The sequence below is a fragment of the Apodemus sylvaticus genome, chromosome 15 (assembly GCF_947179515.1).
Source record: "Apodemus sylvaticus chromosome 15, mApoSyl1.1, whole genome shotgun sequence".
In the NCBI taxonomy this organism is placed as follows: domain Eukaryota; kingdom Metazoa; phylum Chordata; class Mammalia; order Rodentia; family Muridae; genus Apodemus; species Apodemus sylvaticus.
In genome coordinates this window covers 84,581,120-84,604,686 of record NC_067486.1, presented here as the reverse complement: position 1 = coordinate 84,604,686, position 23,567 = coordinate 84,581,120, and the positions used below count along the sequence as shown (strand labels likewise).

General features: G+C 40.4%; 1 protein-coding gene across 2 annotated transcripts in view; it reads right to left on the bottom strand.

Annotated features, from left to right (window-relative positions):
- LOC127666040 (sperm-associated antigen 6) overlaps nt 1-23,567 on the bottom strand; it is a 96,727-nt gene that overhangs the window by 54,853 nt on the left and 18,307 nt on the right. For both annotated transcript variants that reach the window (XM_052158741.1, XM_052158742.1), the window contains exon 3: nt 16,519-16,685. In XM_052158741.1, coding sequence (XP_052014701.1) covers nt 16,519-16,685 — 167 coding nt within the window. The remainder of the gene's footprint in view (nt 1-16,518; nt 16,686-23,567) is intronic.

Here is a 23,567-nt window from a genome sequence, read left to right as displayed (position 1 = left end):
CAATGCAAGTAATTCCTCAAGTGAAATCCCCTCTTCCCAGATATACCTAGGTTTATGTCAAGTTGATGAAAAGCAACCAGCACATAGGACTTTCTTGCTACTCTAACATCCTCCCACCTACCATCTAAAAACATAACCCTAAAATCACTTAGAAGCTAGATCAGAAACCAGAGTCCCCAAATACTTCTGGCATCTCTAACCTATGGCAAGGATGGGGCTGCCAAGAGGACCAAATACATTTCTGGCTTTTAGCAAAGCAACTGGTTGCGTCTAGGGGAGCAGTAGTCTTACCCTACACTGTCTAGACAATTTCCACCTCCCATTTTCATCATCCCCAGCTCTGAAGAGGTAACTCTTATTTCTTTATGGAATTGGACTAATGACTGATCTGGCTTCTTCAACTTGGATGAGGACATCAGATGTGGCAGTCAGGGTTTTCCTCCTAAAAGCCTATCTAAAAGTCCCCCAAAATGTGTCACTGGTTTTCTTTTGTATAACTGTGAGATATAGAGATGAAAGGGAGTCCTTGACTGGTCCCTAAAAATGGAGGAAAGGAGAAGCTGAAATGAGGTATTAACATTACAGGTCCTAGACAGGAAATCAGGAAAGAACAGAACAGGGGACATTTTTTTTTTCAAACATCTAAATCAAAGTTCATTAGAATTTCTTGATGCTCCAAAGCTTATCTCAAGAGTAATGACCCAGAATATATTTTTGGACACACTGATGACTGTTGCAATGACTAGAATTATAGTGCAAGGTCCCTGAAAGCAGCATTTATCCATATTCCTATACGTGATTCCAATAAAGGTCATGGTTCACTACGTTGAGCTTTATCATGTATTTGCTTTAGTCTGTCATCAGGTCACTATCTTTGATCATTCACATCTCTTCAGGATTAGTGTCTGTGTACTACACATGGTTTAGATATGTTTGGCCCAGGGTGTATCACCATTAGGAGGTATGATCTTCTTGGAGTATGTGTGTCACTGTGGTCTTGGGCTTTAAGACCCTCATCCTAGGTGCCTGGGAGTCGGGTTTTCTCCTGTTTGTCTTTGGAAGGAGATGTAAAACTCTCAACTCCTCCTGCACCATGCCTTCCTGGATGCTGCCATGCTCCCACCTTGATGATAATGAACTGAATCTCTGAACCTGTAAGCCAGCCCCAATTAAATGTTGTCCTTTGTAACAGTTGCCTTAGTCATGGTGTCTATTCACAGCTGTAAAACCCTAATTAAGACAGTGTCATACAACAAAGACACCTCACCACTGAAAGACACCATTTTAGTGTAAATTAATGGGGGAAAGGATATTCCGAGAAAATAGAACTAAGAGATAAGCAAGCATGGCTATCCTAATATCTGACAAGATAAATTTTAAGTGAAAACAAATAAAAAGAGATAGGGAGAGATATTGCATACTCATTAAAGGAAAAATTCACAGAGAGCTAGGTATTACAACTCTAAACATCTATGCACCAACCCAGGGTCACCCAGATTTTAAAAAAAAAAAAGAAACACTATTACATCTGAAATCACAAGATTATCTCCAACACAGATAGTGGATGATACCGGTACTCTGCTCTCAATAATAGATGGAACATCCAAAAAAAAAAAAAAAAAAAATAGATGGAACATCCAGTCAAAAGCTAAACAAACTCTGAAGTTAAATTACATCTTAAATAGATACGCTAGATATTTACAGAACATTCCACCCATCACTAAAGAATATACTTTCTTCTCAGTAGCTCACGAAACTTCCTCTAAAATAGACCACATATTAGGACACAAAACATGTGCCCTTCCCCCAGCCTTGAGTAGGCTAAACAAACCTTGAGTGCTTGCCACAACGGTTTTATGACCTCCTGTCTCACACCATTTGCAATTTCCTACAGGAGCAAACAGCCCAAAGAGCTTGTTTTGCAACACAATCCAGGGGAAACTAGGGATGGGTCTGTGGGCTCTACCTATACAAATACAGTGCTGAATACTTTTGAGTCTTGATCAAAAACTTTGTCTTGGCTTCATCCTTCTCTCACACCCTGTCCATTTTCATTGCCAGTCCCTCTTTCAGGTAGACCCAGTTCTCCATGGCCACTGGATGGCTACAAAGGCAAGTCTCAAAACATTTAGAAAAATTGAAGAGAAGTGAGGCCGCCATCTCTCCAGCGATTGAGCAGACAGGTACAGGAGTGCCAAAACAGCTGGGACAGGGTCCGCCAGGGCCCTACCTGCACCCAGGAGCTGGGCGGTACCAAAGCCATCTGTCCACCTATCCTGCCAGGGGCGAACTGCTCTGCAGGGAGTGATTTGACTCCCTGCTTTGGAGGTGAGGCTGCCATCTTCTTTTCAGCAACTGAGCAGGCACATACAGCCAGGAGCACAGGGAACAGCAGAGAGCCAGAACAGCTGGGACAGGGTCCACCAGGGCCCCACCTGCACCCAGGAGCTGGGAAGTACCACAGCACTCTGTGCCAGGGAAGAGCTAGTCACCCAGGGGTGCTGAGACAGGCTTGCAGGCCCAGAGGATGAACAAGCACCAGCCAAAGACGGCAAGAAACAAGGCAACACAGTACCACCCTAATCCAATTCTCCCACAACAGCAAGTCCTGGATACCCCAACACACCGGAAAAGCAAGATTTGGATTTAAAATCACAGCTCATGATGCTGATAGATGGCTTCAAGAAAAACATAAAAAACTCCCTTAAAGAAATACAGGAGAACACAAGCAAACAGGTAGAAGCCCTTAAAGAATTACAGGAAAGCACAACCAAACAGGTGAAGGAATTGAACAAAACCATCCAAGGTCTAAAAATGGAGGTAGAAACAATAAAGAAATCACAAAGGTAAATAACTCTGGACATAGAAAAGTTAGGAAAGAAGTCAGGAGTCATGGATCAACTACAGAATACAAGAGATAGAAAGCAGAATCTCAGATGTATAAGATACTATAGAAAGCATTGACACAACAGTCAAAGAAAATGCAAAATGCAAAAAGCTCCTGACCCAAAACATCCAGGAAATCCAGGACAAAATGAGAAGACCAAACCTAAGGATCATAGGTATAGAAGAGAGTGAAAATTTCCAACTTAAAGGACCAGTAAATGTCTTCAACAAAATTATGGAAGAAAACTTCTCTAACCTAAAGAAAGAGATCCCCATGAACATACAAGAAGCCTACAGAACTCCAAATAGACTGGACCAGAAAAGAAATTCTTCCAGTCACATAATAATTAAAATGCCAAATGCACTAAACAAAGAAAGAATATTAAAAGCAGTAAAGGAGAAAAGTCAAGTAACATATAAAGGTAGACCTATCAGAATTACACGAGACTTCTCACCAGAGACTATGAGAGCCAGAAAATCCTGAACAAATATCATACACACCCTAAGGGAACACAAATGCCAACCCAAGTTACTATACCCAGAAAATCTCTCAATTATCACAGATAGAGAAACCAAGGTATTCCATGACAAAAACAAATTTCACAAATCCAGTCCTTCAAAGGATAATGAATGGAAAACACCCTCAAAAGGAGGGAAACTGCACACTAGAAAAAGCAAGAAATTAATCATCTTTTAACAAACCAAAAAGAAGAGAGACACACGAACATAACTCTACTTCTAATACCAAAAATAACAGGAAGCAACAATCACTTCTCCTTAATATCTCTTAATATCAATGCACTCAATTATCCAATAAGAAAACATAGACTAACAAACTGGACACATAAACAGGACCCAACATTTTGCTGCACACAGGAAACCCACCTTAGGGACAAAGACAGACACTACCTCAGAGTAAAAGGCTGGAAAACAATTTTCCGAGCAAAAGGTCCCAAGAAACAAGCTAGTGTAGGCAACCTAATATAAAATAAAATCAATTTTCAACCTAAAGTAATCAAAAAACATAAGGAAGGACACTTCATAATCATCTAAGGAAAAATCTACCAAGATGAACTCTCAATTATGACCATATATTCTCCAAATACAAGGGGACCCACATTCATAAAAGAAACTTTACTAAAGCTCAAAGCACACATTGTACCCCACACAATAATAGTGGGAGACTTCAACACCCCATCCTCATCAATGGACAGATCAGGGAAACACAAACTAAACAGAGAAAGAGTAAAACTAACAGAAGTTATGAACCAAATGGATTCAACAGATAACTGTAGAATATTTTATCTTAAAAGAATATACCTTCTTCTCAGCACCTCATGATACTGACTCCAAAATTGACCATATGCTCACTCACAAAACAGACCTTAGCAGATATAAGAAGATTGAAATAATTCCATGCACCATATCAGATCACCACGGACTAAGGCTGGTCTTCAATAACAACAAAAACAGAAAGCCCACATACACATGGAAACTTAACAACACTCTATTCAACGATAACTTGGTCAAGGAAGAAATAAAGAAAAAAATTAAAGACTTTTTAGAACTTAATGAAAATGAAGGCACAACATACCCATACTTATGGGACACAATGAAATCAGTGCTAAGAGGAAAACTCATAGCTCTGAGTGCCTCCAAAAAAAAAAAAAAAAAAAACTGGAAAGAGCTTACTCTAGCAGCTTAACAGCATTGCTGAAGGCTCTAGAACAAAAAGGAGCAAATACACCCAAGAGGAGTAGATGGCAGGAAACAATCAAACTCAGGGCTGAAATCAACCAAGTCAAAAAAAAAAAAAAAACTGTACAAAGAATCAACAAAACCAGGAACTGGTTCTTTGAGAAAATCAACAAGATAGATAAACCCTTAGCTAGACTAACCAGAGGACACAGAGACACTATCCAAATTACAAAAATCAGAAATGAAATGGGAGACATAACAACAGAAACCATGGGTATTCAAAAAATCATCAGATCCTACTACAAAAACTTATACTCAACAAAATTGGAAAATCTGGATGAAATGGAAATTTTTCTAGACACATACCAGGTGCAAAAGTTAAATCAGGATCAGATAAGTGATATAAATAGTCCCATAACCCCTATAGAAATAGAAGCAGTCATTAATAGTCTCCAAACCAAAAAAATCCCCGGACCAGGTGAGTTCAATGCAGAGTTCTTTCAGACCTTCAAAGAAGACCTAATACCAATTCTCCTCAAACTATTCCACAAAATAGAAACAGATGGAGCACTACGCAATTTGCTTTATGAAGCCACAATTACTCTGATACCTAAACCACACAAAGATTCAACAAAGAAAGAGAACTTTAACTCAATTTCCCTTATGAATATCGGTGCAAAAATATTCAATAAAATTCTTGCCGACTGAATGCAAGAACACATCAAAATAATCATCCACCATGATCAAGTAGGCTTCATCCCAAGGATGCAGAGATGGTTCAATATACAGAAATCCATCAATGTAGTCCACAATATAAACAAACTCAAAGGAAAAAAAACACATGATCACTTCATTAGATGGTGAAAAAGCATTTAAAAAATCCAACACCTCTTCATGATAAAAGTATTGTAAAGAACAGGAATTCAAGGCCCATACCTAAACATAGTAAAAGCAATGTACAGCAAACCAGTAGCCAACATCAAACTAAATGGAGAGAAACTTGAGGCAATCCCACTAAAATTGGGGACCAGACAAGGCTGTCCACTCTCTCCCTACCTGTTCAGGATAATATTCGAAGCCCTAGCCAGAGCAATTAGACAACAAAAGCAGGTCAAAGGAATTCAAACTGGAATGGAAGAAGTCAAAGTATCACTGTTTGCAGATGATATGATAGTATACTTAAGAGATCCCCAAAATTCCACCAGAGAACTCCTAAAGCTGATAAACAATTTCAGCAAACTGGCTGGATGTAATATTAACTCAAACTAATCAGTACCCCTCCTATTCTCAAAGATAAAGAGGCTGAGAAAGAAATTAGGAAAATAACACCCTTCACAATAGTCACAAATAATATAAAATACTTTGGTGTGACACTAACCAAGCAAGTAAATGATTGTATGACAAAAGCTTCAAGTCCCTGAAGAAAGAAATTGAAGAAGACTCCAGAAGATGGAAAGATCTCCCATGCTCATGGATTGGCAGGGTTAATATAGTAAAAATGGCCTAAAGCCATTTTGCCTAAAGCAATCTACAGATTCAATGCAATCCCCATCAAATTTCCAACTCAATTCTTCATAGAGTTAGAAAGGACAATTTCCAAACTCATCTGGAATAACAAAAAAACCAGGATAGCCAAAACTATTCTCAACAGTAAAAGAACCACCATCCCTGACCTCAAGCTCTACGACAGAGCAATTAGTGATAAAAACATACAGTATTGGTACAGAGACAGGCAGGAAGATCAATGGAATAGAATTGAAGACCCAGAAATGAACCTGCACACCTATGGTCACTTGATCTTTGACAAAGGAGCTAAAACCATCCAGTGAAAAACAGACAGCATTTTCAACCAAAGGTGCTGAGTCAACTGGCAGTCAACATGTAGCAGGATGCAAATTGATCCATTCTTATCTCCATGTACAAAGCTCAAGTCCAAGTGGATAAAGAACCTCCACATAAAACCAGACACACTGAATCTAATAGAAGAGAAAGTGGGAAAGAACCTGGAACACATGATCACAGGAGAAAATTTCCTGAGGAGAACACCAATAGCTTATGCTCTGAGATCAAGAATTGACAAATGGGACCTCATAAAATTACAAAGTTTCTGTAAGGCAAAGGATACTGTCAATAGGGAAAATTAGCAACCAACTGATTGGGAAAAGATCTTTACCAATTCTACATCCAACAGAGGGCTAAAATCCAATATAAACAAAGAACTCAAGAAGTTAGACTACAGAGACCCAAATAACCCTATTAAAAATGGGGTACAGAGCTAAACAAAGAACTTTCAACTGAGGAATACCAGATGACTAAGAAATACCTAAAGAAATGTTCAACATCCTTAGTCATCAGGGAAATGCAAATCAAAGCAACCCTGAGATTCCACCTCACATCAGTCAGAATGGCCAAGATCAAAATTTCAGGGGACAACAAATGCTAGAGAGGATCATCACCAACCCATTGCTGGTGGGACTGTGAGCTAGTAAAACCACTCTGGAAATCAGTTTGGCGGTTCCTCAGAAAATTGGGCATAATACCACCTGAGGACCCAGCTATACCACTCCTGGGCATATACACAGAAGATGCTTTAATGGGAATTAAGGGTGCATGTTCCACTATGTTCATAGCAGCCTTGTTTATAATAGCCAGAAGCTGGAAACAACCCAGATGTCCCTCAACAGAGAAATGAATACAGAAAATGTGGTACAGTTACATAATGGAGTACTACTTGGCTATTAAAAACAATGACTTCATGAAATTCTTAGGCAAATGGGTGGAACTTGAAAATATCATCCTGAGTGAAGTAACTCAGTCACAAAAGAACACACGTGGTATATATTCACTGATTAGTGGATATTAGCCCAAAAGTTCAGAACACCCAAGATTCGATTCACAGACCACATGAAGCCTAAGGAGAAGGAAGACAAAAATGTGGAGTGTTTCTTAGAAGGGTGAACAAAATACTAACAGTAGGAAATATGGAGACAACGTGTGGAGCAGAGACTGAAGGAAAGGCCATCCAGAGTCTGCCTCACCTGGGGATCCCATATACAGCCACCAAACCTGGACTACTGTGGATGTTGGGAAGTGCTTGCTGAAGAAGCCTGATATGGCTGTCCCCTGAGTCAGCGACAGAGTCTGACAAATACAGAAGCGGATGCTCGCAGCCAACCATTGGACTGAGTGTGGGTCCCCGGGGGAGGGGTTGGAGAAGGGACTGAAGGAGCTGAGGGGGGTTGCAGCCCCATGGAGGGAGCAAGAGTGTCAACAGACCAGACCACCAACCAAAGAGTACACATGGAGGGACCCATGACGCTGGCCGCATATGTGGCAGAAGATGGCCTTGTTGGACATCAATGGGAGGAAAGGCCCTAGGGCCTGAGGGTGTTCTATGTGCCAGTATAGAGGAATACCAGGATGGGAAGATGGGAGTGAGTGGGTAGGTGGGGGAGCACCCTCATAGAGGCAGGTGGATGGGGGATTGGATAGGGAGTTTCCAAAGAGGAAACCTGGAAAGGGAAAAATCATTTGAAATGCAAAAAAGAGAAAGAAAGAAACAAAGAAACAAAGAAACAAAGAAAGAGAAAGAAACAAAGAAGAAAAGAAAAAGAAAATATCCAATAATTTTTTTAAAAAAAATCAGGAAACATGACAACATTTGCTGTCACTGATGGTGGGAGCATAAACTAGTTCAACAACTATGGAAAACAGTGTGGAGTTTCCTCAAAGGCTTTAAATGGATCTATCACATGATCTAACTACACTGTTCTTGGGCATATAACCTTATTACTAATCCATATTCATTATTGTTCTATTCACAATAACAAAAAATTTAAAACAACCTAGATATCATCAGGCAATGAATGAACAATAAAAATGCTCATTCATACACAATGGAATTATTATTTAGCTGTTAAATTCAAAGATAAAAGAATAAAGCTAGAAATAATTTTCCTGAGTGAGGCAATCCATGCTCAGAAAGACAAATATCACATGATTTTCCTGATTCATGGATCTTAACTCTGAATCTTCAAATATGTGGGTTTCATTAAGAATACCCATTGTGGTCAGGAATTTATTATGGGCCTTGGTAGAAGAAGTGTAGAATGCACTATAGGAAGGGTTATGGTTTAAAGGCAATTATGAAACAGAAAAGAAGAAATCGGGGTGAAAGTGCAAGGGGAGAATAGGGGACGCAACACAGGGAAGGACAACTAACACTAAAGGCCTTTTGAAAGTCCATATGAAAAGTTGCTACTGTAGAAACTTCCTAAAATACACACACACACATACACACAAACACACACACACATTACACACATATACACATACATATATACACATATATACATCTATATATACACATATATTGAAAGAGTTTTATATATACCACAGCAAGGGACAATACCCCATCTAGATACCTTATTCTAGCAAATTAAAAACCCAGTACTAGAAACTGGTGACCTCTTTTTGAGTTGTTGGCCTGTGGGGTACCACACACTCACAGGCACTGAAGGCTATTGCAATTCTCTAAGCTACCCTCCAGAACTTGATGGCAAAATCCTATTGTTGAAGTACCACATACTTGAATTATAGAACATTAAAAAATAAATTTGATTCTCACCTGTAATCTTCATCCCTACTGGCTAGTTCTCATAGTGCTTGAAGGTGATGTGGATGCTCCCATAGGAGAAAGTTAATCATTTCTGTAGGCTATAACGATGACTGACCTAACAAAACATGCTGGTGTGATACTGTAGATGTAACCAGATGTAACTGTCTGGTTGGATTTAAGTAAACAAAAATTGACACAAAGACCCTCACATGGTCAATGCAGAGAACAGGAGACAATGGAGTTCAACTCTAAATGGGATGCAAATGTCATTCCCCAGCAACAATAGTAGGGGAAGACAGGAAGAAAGAGTGCAAAAGCCAGCCGTTGTAGATAATATCAAGGAAGCTGTTTTCCAGGCGCTACAAGGCAGTCCTCTTAATGAACCCACAGGACTTTGAAAGCATGCGCGATGCCTGTGTGCTGAGCCTCTGGCCTGGAATGGGTGAAAGAGGACAGAGTCTGACTCAGGTGTACCTTTAAAGACTGAAGTCTCTGAACGTTCTGGCTCTCTACCTACACTGAATGCTTCTTTCTCATTCTGAGGGTTAAAAGTCACTGAACCCTAAAGGCACAGGGGCTGAGGGGATAGGTAAAGTAGCTTTGTTCTATCTCAGCAGGAACTGCTAGGCTCCAGCTCCAAGCCTGCTAGTTGAAGTCACAAAAAGAAAGGGGGTCATAAAAAGTGGTTTTAACTTTTAGTTCTAAGTTCTTAGTTTTCCAAAAAGTTTCCATAAAAGTTGTCCTGTAAAAAGTTCTCCACAAAGTTATCTAAGAAAGTTCTTTCTGCTCTCTTCTTCTAATCTTGCCCTTTGCTCCTGGTCTGATGTAACAGTGATACCCCCAGGGCCATTACTCCCAATGCTGTGCTGGTGCTTCTAAGGCTTGAGTTCAGTTCTGTCAGTTCTTTTTGCCTCTTCGTCCTCAGCACTTTTACATCTTTCAGAATATGTGATAAAAAGTTCACCACAGTTTACATATAAATTCAAATCATAAACTGATTAAGAATTTTACAACAGAGAATATTTACATGTGTATCTATTAAGAGTAATTATCTGACTAAACATTCAGTATCTGTTACCAGTTCTAAAGGTTCATGAAGAGTTAAAAACCATAATTTTTGTGACTAAGTTATTAGTGGAAGTTTCTTATAGATAAGCCCAGTGAATATTTCATCTTCTGTCCTCGCACCTATAGTAAATTCTTAGCTCCCTTTCTATGGCCTTTGGTTAATGGTTTTACAACCTTTTGGAATGCGCTCTAAGTTGTAGATGCAGCTTGCTATCTCAGAGGCAATTAACCAGTGACACTTGAAGACTGGCAGAGTTCTCATTGCAGTTTTGATTATCAGAGAGGACTTAATAGCAGTCCTATTAAATAAGAGCTTAATAATTGCTAATATGATTTTAGGAATTCTTATAGAATCATCCTTAAGAATTAAGAAGTCATTTGTCTATGCAGCATCACTACAAAACAGTACATCTTTGTTGCTCTGCAGAAATCTGTTCAAAAGGATAGGCTAATACCTAGTAATTGTTATTTGTCGGCATTCTTTCTAGGCTCTACCTGACAATGCCTAACTCACTATAAAAAGGGGCTGCTTGCCCCTCCTCATCTCTTCCCTTGCTCTCTTACTCTCTTCCCTCTTATCCATTCTCTCCCCATTCCCCCTCTCCACGTGCACATGGCCAGTCTCTCCTCTCCTCTCCTCTCTCCCCTCCCCTCCCCTCTCTCTTCTCCTCTCCTCTTTTCTGTCTCCCCCCCTTGCTCTCTCTCCCTTTCTCTGTCTCTGCTACTCTCCCTCCACTCCCCTCCCCATGCCCTAAATAAACTCCATTCTATGCTATACCACTGTGTGTCAGGTACCTCAGGCGAAAAGGTGCCTCAGCAAGGAGCCTCAGGCACCCTCTTCCCGCACACTATACTGCGCCTCCCCCAAACATTGCTGGCTTCTTGTTCCCGTTTATAAAACACAACATTATTGCAGAGTTACACGGATTTAGAAATTCCACAGGTTCATATCCCCCACTGCCACATGGAGACCCATTGATCGCTAGACCAATTACCCAAAGTTCAGAAAACTGGTAAGCTCCCTCCCCACACTAGCCAGCATAAATGTCCCCTGGTCTCAAGAGAGGCTGTTAAGCTTGATGTGTCCTTGAGGACAGAGACATTCAGTCTTTATGACTAGTCTTTTCACAGACCCTTGTTCTAGGACCTCTAACCCTCCGGTGCCTACCAACCCCCCTCTTAGAAGCAGTTTCCTCATGCTGCCATAGAAAATTCCTAAGCTTAGGTAAACCAAACTCCTGTGGGTCCAGGACCCATATTGCCACTAGCTTCCACGTGATGTCCCGGCAAGTCTAGACTTGGCTGCATGTTTGTTATTGAATTGTTCTCAGAATACCAGTAGAATAGTTTTATAATGTCCACACCCAAAGGGTTGGTCTTCACCACCTCGTTCCTACTTACTGGGACATCTCCTGTTCGAATTCACAGGACCCAGCAAGCAATATCTCTACAAGGCCACTAGCACTTTAAAAAACAACTCTCTCAATAGCGATCTGTGGGCCTTCCCCTTCCCTCCTTCTTTCATTGCTTGCTCTGCTCCCAGTTCCCACCCCTTGGTTCTTATGCTGCAAGAAAAGATCACCATCCTCTCCACGTGCTCTTGCGCTCTGCCTGGGACTCTGTTCTGGAAGATGCTGCTGTCCCGAGGCCATCTGTACCCCACCACCATACTTTCTAGAGCTCTGCCTGGGACTCTGTTCTGCCAAGCAGTTACAACAACCACCCCGCTCCTCGATATCTTGCTCTCGCACCTGCAGCTCCTGCCTCAGCTCTGCACATTCTCTCTTGCCCCTTGCCTGCTGACTCCCTGTCAGGCATTTTGAGGCCTCCGGCAGAGTTCTCTCTCACCACCTGAGTGGAGATGCTAGGAGACAGAATGCTACTTCAGGTGCTTCCCCAGCTGCAAGGAGGGAGAGAGCTCAGCCCTGCGGGACCAGCCTGGAGCTGCCCAGTGAACAAGCCAGCTTTCTGCAATGTCAGTCCACAATTCAGGCACTAGCTCGTCCTACCCTACCGTGCTGCTGCGTCCCCATGGCCGCCGTCTGACTCTGCCTTTTGCAGGCACTTTGCTCAGTCACATGCTTGCAGCCACCACCAGCTACCGAGGCAATCTGCACACTCTTCACACTGCTCCTCTTAGAGTTGACTGAATGTTTGTCTCTGCTATGCTTCCAGGCAAAGCTTAGCTAAGGGCAGTTCTGTGCTGGCTGCCATTTCAACACTATCTGCTGGAGACAGTACCAGGATCATCTGCTGTCCTTGTTATGGGCAGTTTGCTACATCTGGGAATACAGATCAAGGCCACTTACCAATTAAGGTAAGGTTTTCATTCTGTCCTGCCTTGGTAAATAAAGATTTCTAAACAGTATAAAGTTAGGGGTCACTGCCTTAAATATATGTTTTTACTACTGCCATTAAGTTATAGTGTGCTCTATTTGCTAGATAGAGGTAAGTAAACAAACACAGGTTATCTAACTCAGATTATGCTTAAGAGACCTGGTCTCAATCTTGCCAGAAATCTAATAAATGTAATAATGTTTAAGCTTATTAGAGAGACTCCCAAAGCCTGAGAGCTTACCACCCCCACCTCCCAACCCCCCATCTCCCACCCCCCTCACCCCCACCCCCCCACTCCACCACCCCCGCCAAGGCCTCCGAGAAGATATATAGGCAAATTATAATCTAGGAGTCATGTATTAATTAAAATGACGGAAGTTGATCTATAGTGATCAGCAGTGGCAAGACTGCCTGGATTGTGGCATGATAACCACTGAGAAAAACTGCTCCATTGCCTTGCCCACTGCCAGGGCTTGGCCTACACTGTGGACAAGCAGGATACCCAGAAAGTTAAATGTCTCATATTGCCTAAGTCAAGGTAGGTCATTTCTCATTTCACATGTATCTATTCCACAGTGAAAAAAAAGTTTTTTGTCTTCTGGGCCTGACAGCCAGACTGATTCCACCCAAGTTGCCATGGAGACCACAGGGCCCTGGAATCTGTTTAGGTAGTGGATTGTAGATCAACTTCTAACATTTTAATTAATACATGACTCCTAGATTATAATTTATTCTTCCCAGATTTCTGACTACATTGACAGCTAACTGTAGCTTGACAGCTATAAAACAAACTTAACTCCTTACCCCTAGGTAATCTACCAATTTAATTGCTCATCTGTCAATTTGTTAACTAGTTAAGACTACCAGATTTCTTATCAAAGACAGGCAGGTTTGCCTTCTTCACGGGCTTCACGATAAAGGACATACAAGGTCGGATACAAGCTTTCACAGATGGAACCTTCTGTTGATTCCTTATCTTAACTCAGTTTCCAGTGACTAAGTGGCCCATATTTCCTCTCCTTGCTTTTCATTGTCCTAACGTTTACCAATAGTTCTTATAAATTAGCTTAACACTAATAAAACGTTCCACTATACAATCCACTTTCATAACACAAGTTCAAACTTTAAGTTTTCTTTGATTGTCTTCTAAATATATACTTAAAGTATTTCTCATGTTGAATCCACACTATCAGCTATCACGCTGATAAGTTTCCTTTGGTAATCTTTTAACTATGGACTTAAGGTTTTTCTCTTGCTAAAACTATATGCTACAACCATATTATTCACAACATCAAGGTTTTGAGTTTTCTTTGTTTCTCAAATAGAAACTTAAAATAGTTTCTCATTATGCTAACTTCAGTTCCCTAGACAGGAAGGAAAATCCCCTCTTGCTCCTTCTGCTCCATGAAGGTCTCGGTCTTCCCTAAGCTCATCTGAAAGACTGTTCATGCTGTTAACAAATTTATCTCTTTTAAAAACTTATAACCTACAGGAAACCATTCAGATCTACTTCTCCTGGGCCAAGGAGACTCCATCCAAATAAGATACCTGACAATCAGTAGCCTAAGTTCCCACTTGCTACCTGTTCCAGAGGGTGGGATTCCTCTCCTGTGCCCTGGGGTTGGGACTCTCCTCACCCCAACCACCAACACCTAAGGGCTTCAAATGTACATCTAAGGAAAAAATGTCTCCCAAATGTACTTAATTTTATTCACTACCTAGAGTGTGTGTGTGTGTGTGTGTGTGTGTGTGTGTGTGTGTGTGTGTGTGAAATCCAACATTTTGTAAAATCCAGGCATTTGCTACATCCAGGACAGTTCCAATCTGCTCTCACAGACAGACCTGCTCCTGCATATCTATCCATAGATGGTTCCACAGAACCTGGACAGCAAGGAAACAGCCAACTCTCCTAAAACGGAACTAATATCCCCAAAGTCAGCAGGAAGTAGCCGAAGTTCACAACAACCCTATTCCTGCTCCACCATCACCTCTTTCTAATTCTTTTCTTTTTTAATTAAACCAAAATGGAAAAATGTTGGTCTTCCTTCTAGGCTCCGCCCACAGCTACAGAGCAACAGCTAGGAAAGCCTGGCTCATTATAAAAGGGGCTGCTTGCCCTCCTCACTCTTCTCTTGCTTCTCTTCCCTTGCTCTCTAACCCTCTTCCCCTGCTATCCCCTCTCTTGTCATTCTCCTCCCCCATCTCTTCTCTGCCTTCTCTACTCCCTCAGCTCCCCTCCCCATGCCCTAAATAAACTCTATTCTATACTATACCTGTCATGTGGCCAGTACCTCAGAGGAAAGGGAAGCCTCAGCATGAACCCACAGAGGCGCCACCCCCACAACATACTGCACCTCCACCATGCATATTCCTGGCTTCTTTTTCTTTTTTATAAAACACATTATATACATATACATAATTAACATATGTATATTATACATTAATATATAATATAATTATAATATAATATATAACACAACAATATAATTAATAACATTTATTATATGTGTGATATATTAATAGTATATTATTAATTAATATATAGTAAATATATAATATATATTATATATATGCAGGAAAAGCATATTAATAGCAGGAATCTTTCCTAAAATGAAACCTTGGCCTTGTCTAAAGGAGCAAATCCATCATAGATTTTAATCTCAGGAAGATCGCCTGCTAGCTTTTAGCTTCTCCTTGATGGTTCCTATCACTAGGCAAGCTCCTGAAGGACACATCCAGGAAGATGAAAGGTTATGGCTCTTTGTAAAGACATTAGTAAATGACTCTCAAATCTGTATAGTAAATAAACTTTTTACACAATTATGGGTTTTACTCTAATAAAATCCATCAAAACTTTCCTTTTTTATTAGTAAAGTGTATGAATCAATGCTCTCATTCACAATGCCACCATCCCCTTTACTCTATTAGAAACTTGAGAGTCAAGCAGTTGGTTCCTATCCTGTCCTGCTTCTCCTAGCCCCTAAAAACCACTATAATGGAAGAAGAGCTGCTTGATCAGATCAAATATTACTTGATCTTACTACATTTTGCCAAGTTGTCATAGCAATTTTACCATCTTACACACCTACCAACAACACATGAGCGTGTCAACACTTCCTTGTCATCACCAACACTCATTTTACTTTTTATTATTTGTCTTATGGCCATCCCAGTAGATATGAGGTGTTATCTCACTGAGGTTTCCATTTGTATCTTTCAATGACTAATGCTGTTGAGAGCCTTTTTACAACGCGTTGACTGTTTATAGAGTTTCTTTGGAACAATCTCTATTCAAGACCTTCGCCCACTTATCGGTTGAGCTATGTTTCATTAGGCAAGTAGAACTGTAGTCTTAGGGATGTCAAGAAAAGTTAATATCTAACTCAGGTTATGATAAACTAATAGAGTGTAATGGATAGTCTAACAATGCTTAAATCCTTAACTATTATAAAAATGAAACTGAAAACACTGTAGAGAAAAAATGCTGTATTACATGGAGTGGAACACATCAAATTGTTTGTCTATTTAGTAAAAAAAATGACTTATCAAACTTTTCATTAAGGCACTATCTCTTCAGGAATTATTCTTTCCACTAGCCACCAACATATCAAAATTGCAGAAAGAACACGTTTATTTGCCTAGGATCTTTACACCCTTCTCTCTGGCAGAGCCCATGGTTCTATTCAAAGCTCCCATGGCCATACACACTACATTATGCACGAGTCACAAAAGTTCTTTCACATCATTCCCATGTGTTAACAGTGATGAAGTGATGCTGCTACCAAGTTCAAACCAAGTCCAAACCAAAATAATCTAATCATTCCAAGGCCTTCGACCCCACAACTATGCCACAATTATCATATTTTTATCTAAAACCAAAAACACATAAATTATTTTTGAAAAAGTCTTACATTTTGTTCTGCCAATGAATAAACAAGCTGCGGAAGAATGTCGCCCTTCACGACTGCTTCTGCTAAGTCATCATTGTAATTGGCCAGTCTCCCCAAAGCCAAAGCAGCAGTCTGTTGAATTGTTGGGACCACATCCAGAAGAAGCGGCCTTAGCAAAGACATTACACCTGAGTTATGAAAAACAGAAAATGAGAGCTAGAGAGTTGTTCAGTAGTTAGAGCCCTTGCTGCTCTTGCAGGTATGACTTGCATTAAGTCACCAACAATTACATGGCAGCTTACAACTGTCTTTGGTTTCAGTTCCAGGGGATTAGACATGCTCTTCTGGCCTTCTCAAAAGCCAGGCATATACATTATATACATACATACATACATACATACATACATACATACATACTGTACTGGCTAGTTTTGTGTGTCAACTTGACACAGGCTGGAGTTTCAGTTGGGGAAGTGCCTCCATGAGATCCAACTGTGGGGCATTTTCTCAATTAGTGATCAAGTGGAGAGGGACCCTTGTGGGTGGTACAATCTCTGGGCTGGTAGTCTTGGGTTCTACAAGAGAGCAGGCTGAGCAAGCCAGGGGAAGCAAGCCAGTAAGGAACATCTCTCCATGGCCTCTGCATCAGCTCCTGCTTCCTTACCTGCTTGAGTTCCAGTCCTGACTTTCTTTAGTGATGAACAGCAATGTGGAAGTGTAAGCTGAATAAACCCTTTCCTCCCCAACTTGCTTCTTGGTCATGATGTCTGTGCAGGAATAGAAACCCTGACTAAGACAGATACATACATACATACATACATACATACATACATACATACATACATACACTTATATACATAAAATAAAACATTTTTAAAACATGTGGTTTATCACATACACACAAAAAGAATAAAAAACCAGCAAAAACAAACAATTGAAATCCAGACACTACAGTGTATACCTGTAATCTCAGTGTTTGGGAGGCTGAGAGTGCATAATCACAAGTTCAAAGCTAGCCTAGGCTGCAAAGGGAGACCCTGCTGAATATAGAGCTATGTAACTGGTATCAAATTGGGCAGGAAACAAAATCATGAAACTCTTTAAAATATACTGATGAGCTCATGGCCCTCTTGCTGCCACATCATCAGTGTGTCCTGCTTGCATTGACACAGTGGTGGTTTGCATGAGATATCCCCAGAGGCTCATGTAGTTGAGCACTTCGTTCCCAGGCCGTGGCACTGTTGAAGTGGTTTAGGAGGTTGGGCCTTGTTTAAGGAAGTACGTCACTAGAGTAGGCTTAAAGAGAAGAAAAACCTCCACCACTTCCAGTTCTTTCTCTCTGCCTCTTGGTTGTAGTTAAAGATGTGAGCTCCAGGTTCAAACAATCACCATGCTGACTGCTTGCTGTCCCACCTCTCACCATGACAGACACTTAGCCCTCTGGAACCACAAACCCAAAGACATTCTTCATCCTGTATGTTGGCTTATGGTGTTTAACACACATGTGATACAGCCATCACAACTGAAGTCTGCCACTCGCCTTCCTTCAGTCCTTCCACAACTCCTCTACAGACAGAACCTCCGGCTTCATGCTGATAACCAGAGAAGAGGAAGTCTCAACCCCTCTTTGGGGACTTCGCAACAGAGAAAAAAGACCAATGGGAACTACTTCGAGTCATAAACAGCTAAAAACCTCAGCTGGACGTGTCAAGGGCCACCAGCAAGCTGACAGGGACGAGGGCCGAGAGGAGGAGATGAGCCAGAAAGGCAAGAGAAAAGGGAGTCAGCAAGGACCTTCAGGCAAGAGAAGGGGCGGCCCAGGGGAGAAAAGGAAAGGAGGCTGGGGAGGCAGAAGCACCCCAGGTCTCCTGCTCTAGGTGGCAAGAAGAAAGGAGCGCTGCACCAGCACCAGTGAGCGAATAAGCGAGCACAGCACCGGACAAGGGAAGAGGAAGCAGCAGTGCTCTCCCCACCGACCTGTCCGGAAAGGCTAGGACTGTACTGAGGTTAAGTTGTGCGCGCTGTAGGCTGGTTCCAGAGATGGCCACTTCCCTTAAAGACAATTGACATCGCAGGGACAGGTTTGCCTCCCCGAGTCAGTGCTGGACTATGAATTAATGGAGACACTGACTGGAAATTGGTGTATTTGGAGAACATGAGAATTATAGAAATGATATGGCCAGAACTAGGAATAAGTTAAGGCCTGCCTTTTTATCTTGACTTTGGATACTGGGTAAAGGTTGATCAAATTTCTGAGTTATAGTGGATTGGTTATTTATCAAAGCAGGGAGGATGGGGAAAAATTGTGTCTGCCTGTGATTTACAAGTATTGTAAAGGTACCTGGTGTTGCTTTTAACTTTTACTGTCAGTAGAGGTTGTATGTAAAGCAAATAACCTGGGTATCAGTATGGAGTGTGCTTGAAAAATACAAAGTAGTTACAATGGTTAAAAAAAGGCCCCTTGTATTAGGAAACACTAACTATAATATTAGAAGTATAGTGCTTTTTGATGTAGGTTCAGGTGGTGCATTTGGCCAATAAATTACTTTAAGTGATAAATTGGAACCACACTAAGTAATGGAAATTAACCTTGTTACTCCAGAAAATAGTTGTCATTTTGTCTGTAACCAGTGGCTTTTGTTTAATTGGCTTGGGTTTTAGTTTTTATCAAGTGCTAGGCTGGAATTCACTCTGGAGCCAAGGCTGACCTGGAACTCAAGGCCAAGTGCTGAGATTATAAATAGTAGCTACACCCAGCAGCAGATTTCATGTTTATTTCTGTCCTGGGTGTTTTTCCCTGTTTCATTGTCTTAGTTTGACCTTAATAAACTTAAGTTTATTAAGTTTGCTTAGTTTTTTGTAAAAAAAAAAAGCCAATTTTTCAATGAAGACAATGAAAGTCAGAAGAAATTGGACCAATGTTGTAAAACTTATAAAAGAGCAAAGATGCCAGGCTAGAGTACTATACCCAGCAAAATTATCAGTCATGACTGAGGGGTAAATAAAAATTTTCCAGGATAAAACAGACTTAAGGAATTTATGCCCACTAAGCCAACTTTACAGAGGATACTAGAAAGAATACTTGGATTTGGAGAAAAAATTAAACACACCCAAGAAGGTACAAAGAACACCGAACCAAAAAAAGCATAATAGAATACCCCAAAAACAAAAGTACAAAAATTAATATACATTATTCAATAATAACTCGTAATATGTATTGTATACCCCAGTGAAGAGACACAGACAGATCAGATTGGAAAACAGAATCTATCTTTTTGCTGCATCCAAGAACCGCATGTCACCATCCATGATAGATATGACCTTAGGGTAAAGGATTGAAAAAGTTAGTCCAAGAAAATGGAACTAGGTAGAAAAAAGATGGCCTTTTCAACAAATGGTGCTGGTTCAACTGGAGGTCAGCATGCAGAAGAATGCGAATTGATCCATCCTTGTCTCCTTATACTAAGCTCAACTCCAAATGGACCAAGGACCTCCACATAAAGCCAGACACTCTGAAGCTAATAGAAAAGAAACTGGGGAAGACTCTTGAGGACATCGGTACAGGGGGAAAATTCTTGAACAGAACACCAATAACTTATGCTCTAAGATCAAGAATTGACAAATGGGACCTCATAAAATTACAAAGTTTCTGTAAGGCAAAGGACACCATCAAAAGGACAAATCGGCAACCAACAAATGGGGAAAAGATCTTCACCAACCCTACATCCAACAGAGGGCTAATATCCAATATATACAAAGAACTCAAGAAATTAGACCCCAGGGAACCAAATAACCCTATTAAAAATGGGGTACAGAGCTAAACAAAGAATTCTCACCTGAAGAACTTTGGATGGTGGAGAAACATCTTTAAAAATGCTCAACTTCATTAGTCATCAGGGAAATGCAAATCAAAACACCTGAGATTTCACCTTACACCAGTCAGAATGGCTAAGATTAAAAACTCAGGAGACAGCAGGTGTTGGCGAGGATGTAGAGAAAGAGGAACACTCCTCTACTGCTGGTGGGAATGCAAGTTGGTACAACCACTCTAGAAATCAGTCTGGTGGTTCCTCAGAAAACTGGGCACATCACTTGCAGAAGATCCTGCTATACCACTCCTGGGCATATACCCAGAGGATTCCCCAGCATGCAATAAGGATACGTGCTCTACTATGTTCATAGCACCCCTATTTATAATAGCCAGAAGCTGGAAAGAACCCTCAACAGAGGAATGGATACAAAAAATGTGGTATATATATACAATGGAGTACTATTCAGCCATTAGAAACAACGAATTCATGAAATTCTTAGACAAATGGATGGAGCTGGAGAACATCATACTAAGTGAGGCAACCCAGTCTCAAAAGATCATTCATGGTATGCACTCACTAATAAGTGGATATTAGCCTAGAAAATTGGATTACCCAAAACATAATCCACACATCAAATGATGTCCAAGAAGAACGGAGGAGTGGCCCCTGGTTATGGAAAGACTCAGTGTAGCAGTATAGGGGAACACCAGAACAGGAAAGTGGGAAGGGGTGGATGGGAGAACAGGGGTGGGAAGAGGGCTTATGGGACTTTCGGGGAGTGGGAAGCCAGAAAAGGGGAAATCATTTGAAATGTAAATAAAAAAATATCGAATAAAAAAAAAGAATTTGAGGTCATTCTCAGCTGTGTAGCAAGTTTGACTTCAGATTGAGTTACATAAGACCCTGGTTTAAAAACCAGACAAGAAATGGGGAGAGACAGGGAGGTACAAGGGGGGGAGGGATGAGGGCAAAGATGTTGGGGCTTTAAATGAGAGAATATGTCTCAAACTCATCCTGTTCACCTGACTCACTCCTCTTTGCTGTTGGACAGGCTTGAATGAAACTCACTGAAAACTAATGAGTATAAATGCTTATGAGCGCTGTTATAGTGTCTTAAAATCCCTAAGAGATTCTCAGGACAAGCATGCTTAGTTGGTTTGTTTACAGTGTAAATTTGCCTAGCAAACTCTTTCAGTAATTCACAGGCAAGTTTCAGAACACATGGTTTTTGTTTGTTTGTTTGTTTGTTTGTTTTACTCTTGCTGTGCAGTATGAAAACCTGACTGTGAACAAGATGGGATATGATTAATATCTTTCCATTTAAAATAAAGCCTCAGAAAGCCAGCTGGCAACTGTTTCTATTTTGTTTTAATCCAGGCACTTGCAGTTTGTATGCCTTGCTTCATTAGGAAAAATAATTGGAATAAAGTCATTTTTAAAAAAAAGAAAGAAAATGGAACTAGGGAATAAGCAAGCATAGATATTCTAATATCTGATAAAATAATCTTCAAACCCAAATTAATCAAAAGATATAAGGAAGTATACTTTATACTCTTTAAAGAAAAAATCTACCACTTACGCACCAAACACAGGAGCACCCTATTTCATAAGGGAAACACTATTAGGTTTAAAACCACAGATGAACCCTAACACAGTAGTGGGTGATTCAAAAACCCTGCTATCAACAATATATAGGTCATTTGGGGAAAAAAACTAAAGAAAGTTTGAAGTTAAATGACATCATAAATCTAATAGACCCAAACTGGCATCTGCAGAAACCAAATATTAAAGAATACATGGTCTTCTCAGCAGTCCATAGAACTTTCTTCAAAATAAACTACATTTTAGGAGAAAAAGAAAGTCTCAACAAATATGGAAAAATTGAAATAACATCCATGGATTAAAGCTAAGTGTCAACAACAACAGAAATCACAAAGCACACAAACTCACGGCAGTTAAATGACATACTACTGAATGAAAACTCGATCAACAAACAAATCAAGATGAAAAACTTTTAATTCATAGAATTAAACAAAATAAAAATATTTTGTGGGATTCAAAGTAGTCTTAAGAAAAAATATTCAGTACCTAGTACCTAAATAAAATGAAAGACCTCAAATTAATAACCTAATGATATACCTGAAGCCCTTAGATAAACAACAACAATCAACACCAGACAAAAGTAGTATCTTTGCCATTCTGACAGGGATAAAAAATTTTTTTATAAAAATCACCTGCATATCCTTAGTTGCTAGAATTGATGAACACTCTTAAAGATATTTCTTAGCCATTTTTTTTCTTCTTTTGAGAACTCTTTGTTCCTGTTTCAGGCCCATTTTTCAAAGGGGTCATTCCTTTTTCTGATTCTTTGTTTTTTGAGTTCTTTATATGTTCGGGATATTACGCCTCTGCCAGATATGTACCTGCCGAGGGTTCCCTGCCACTCCTGGGCTTCCCCTTCGGTTGGTTGACTGTTGTTCACCTGTGCAGAAGTCCTTCGGCAGATGGAGATGTCCTTCTATGCACCTACAGCCCGCAGCAAGCAGCCCGCGTTTTCCCTTAGTGTTTTCTCTTCAGTGTCTCCCTTCTGTTTCACATCTCTGACCCATTTGGAGATGATTTTTGTGCAACTGAAAGATAAAGGTCTAATTTCATTCTTCTGCATGTAGGCATCCAGCTTTCTCAGTACCATTGTTGAAGATACTTTCTTTTCTGAGCATCAGTTCTTGGCATCTGTCTCAAATATTGTTCAGGACTTCAGTTCTGTTCCACTGGTCTGCAGGTCTGTTTTTGTACTGAGGCAATACTGTTCTTACCACGATGGATCTGTCAGGTGCCGTAAGTTCGGGAATAGTAATCCCTCCAACACTATTCTTTTCACTCTGGATTGTTTTGACTACCAGGATTTTTTGTGGTTCCATGTGAGTTTTACGATAGTTTCCTTTTTTCAATTTCTGTGAAGAATGAGTTGGGGATTCTGATTGGGATGGTACTGAATCTATAAATATATTTTAACAAAATGGTCATTTTCACAATAGTAACTCTACAACTACACGAACATGAGACGTCTTTCCATTCTCTACTGTATTTCTGTGTCTCTTCAGAGGTTTAAGGTTTTCTTTGTAGACAGCCTTCGCTTCCTTACTTAGCTTTATCCCTGGACACCTGATTATTTTTGAGGCTATTATAAATAGGAGTGCACCCATGATCTCCTCCTTTGTATGCCTGTGGTTCATGTATTAAAAAAAAAAAAACTAT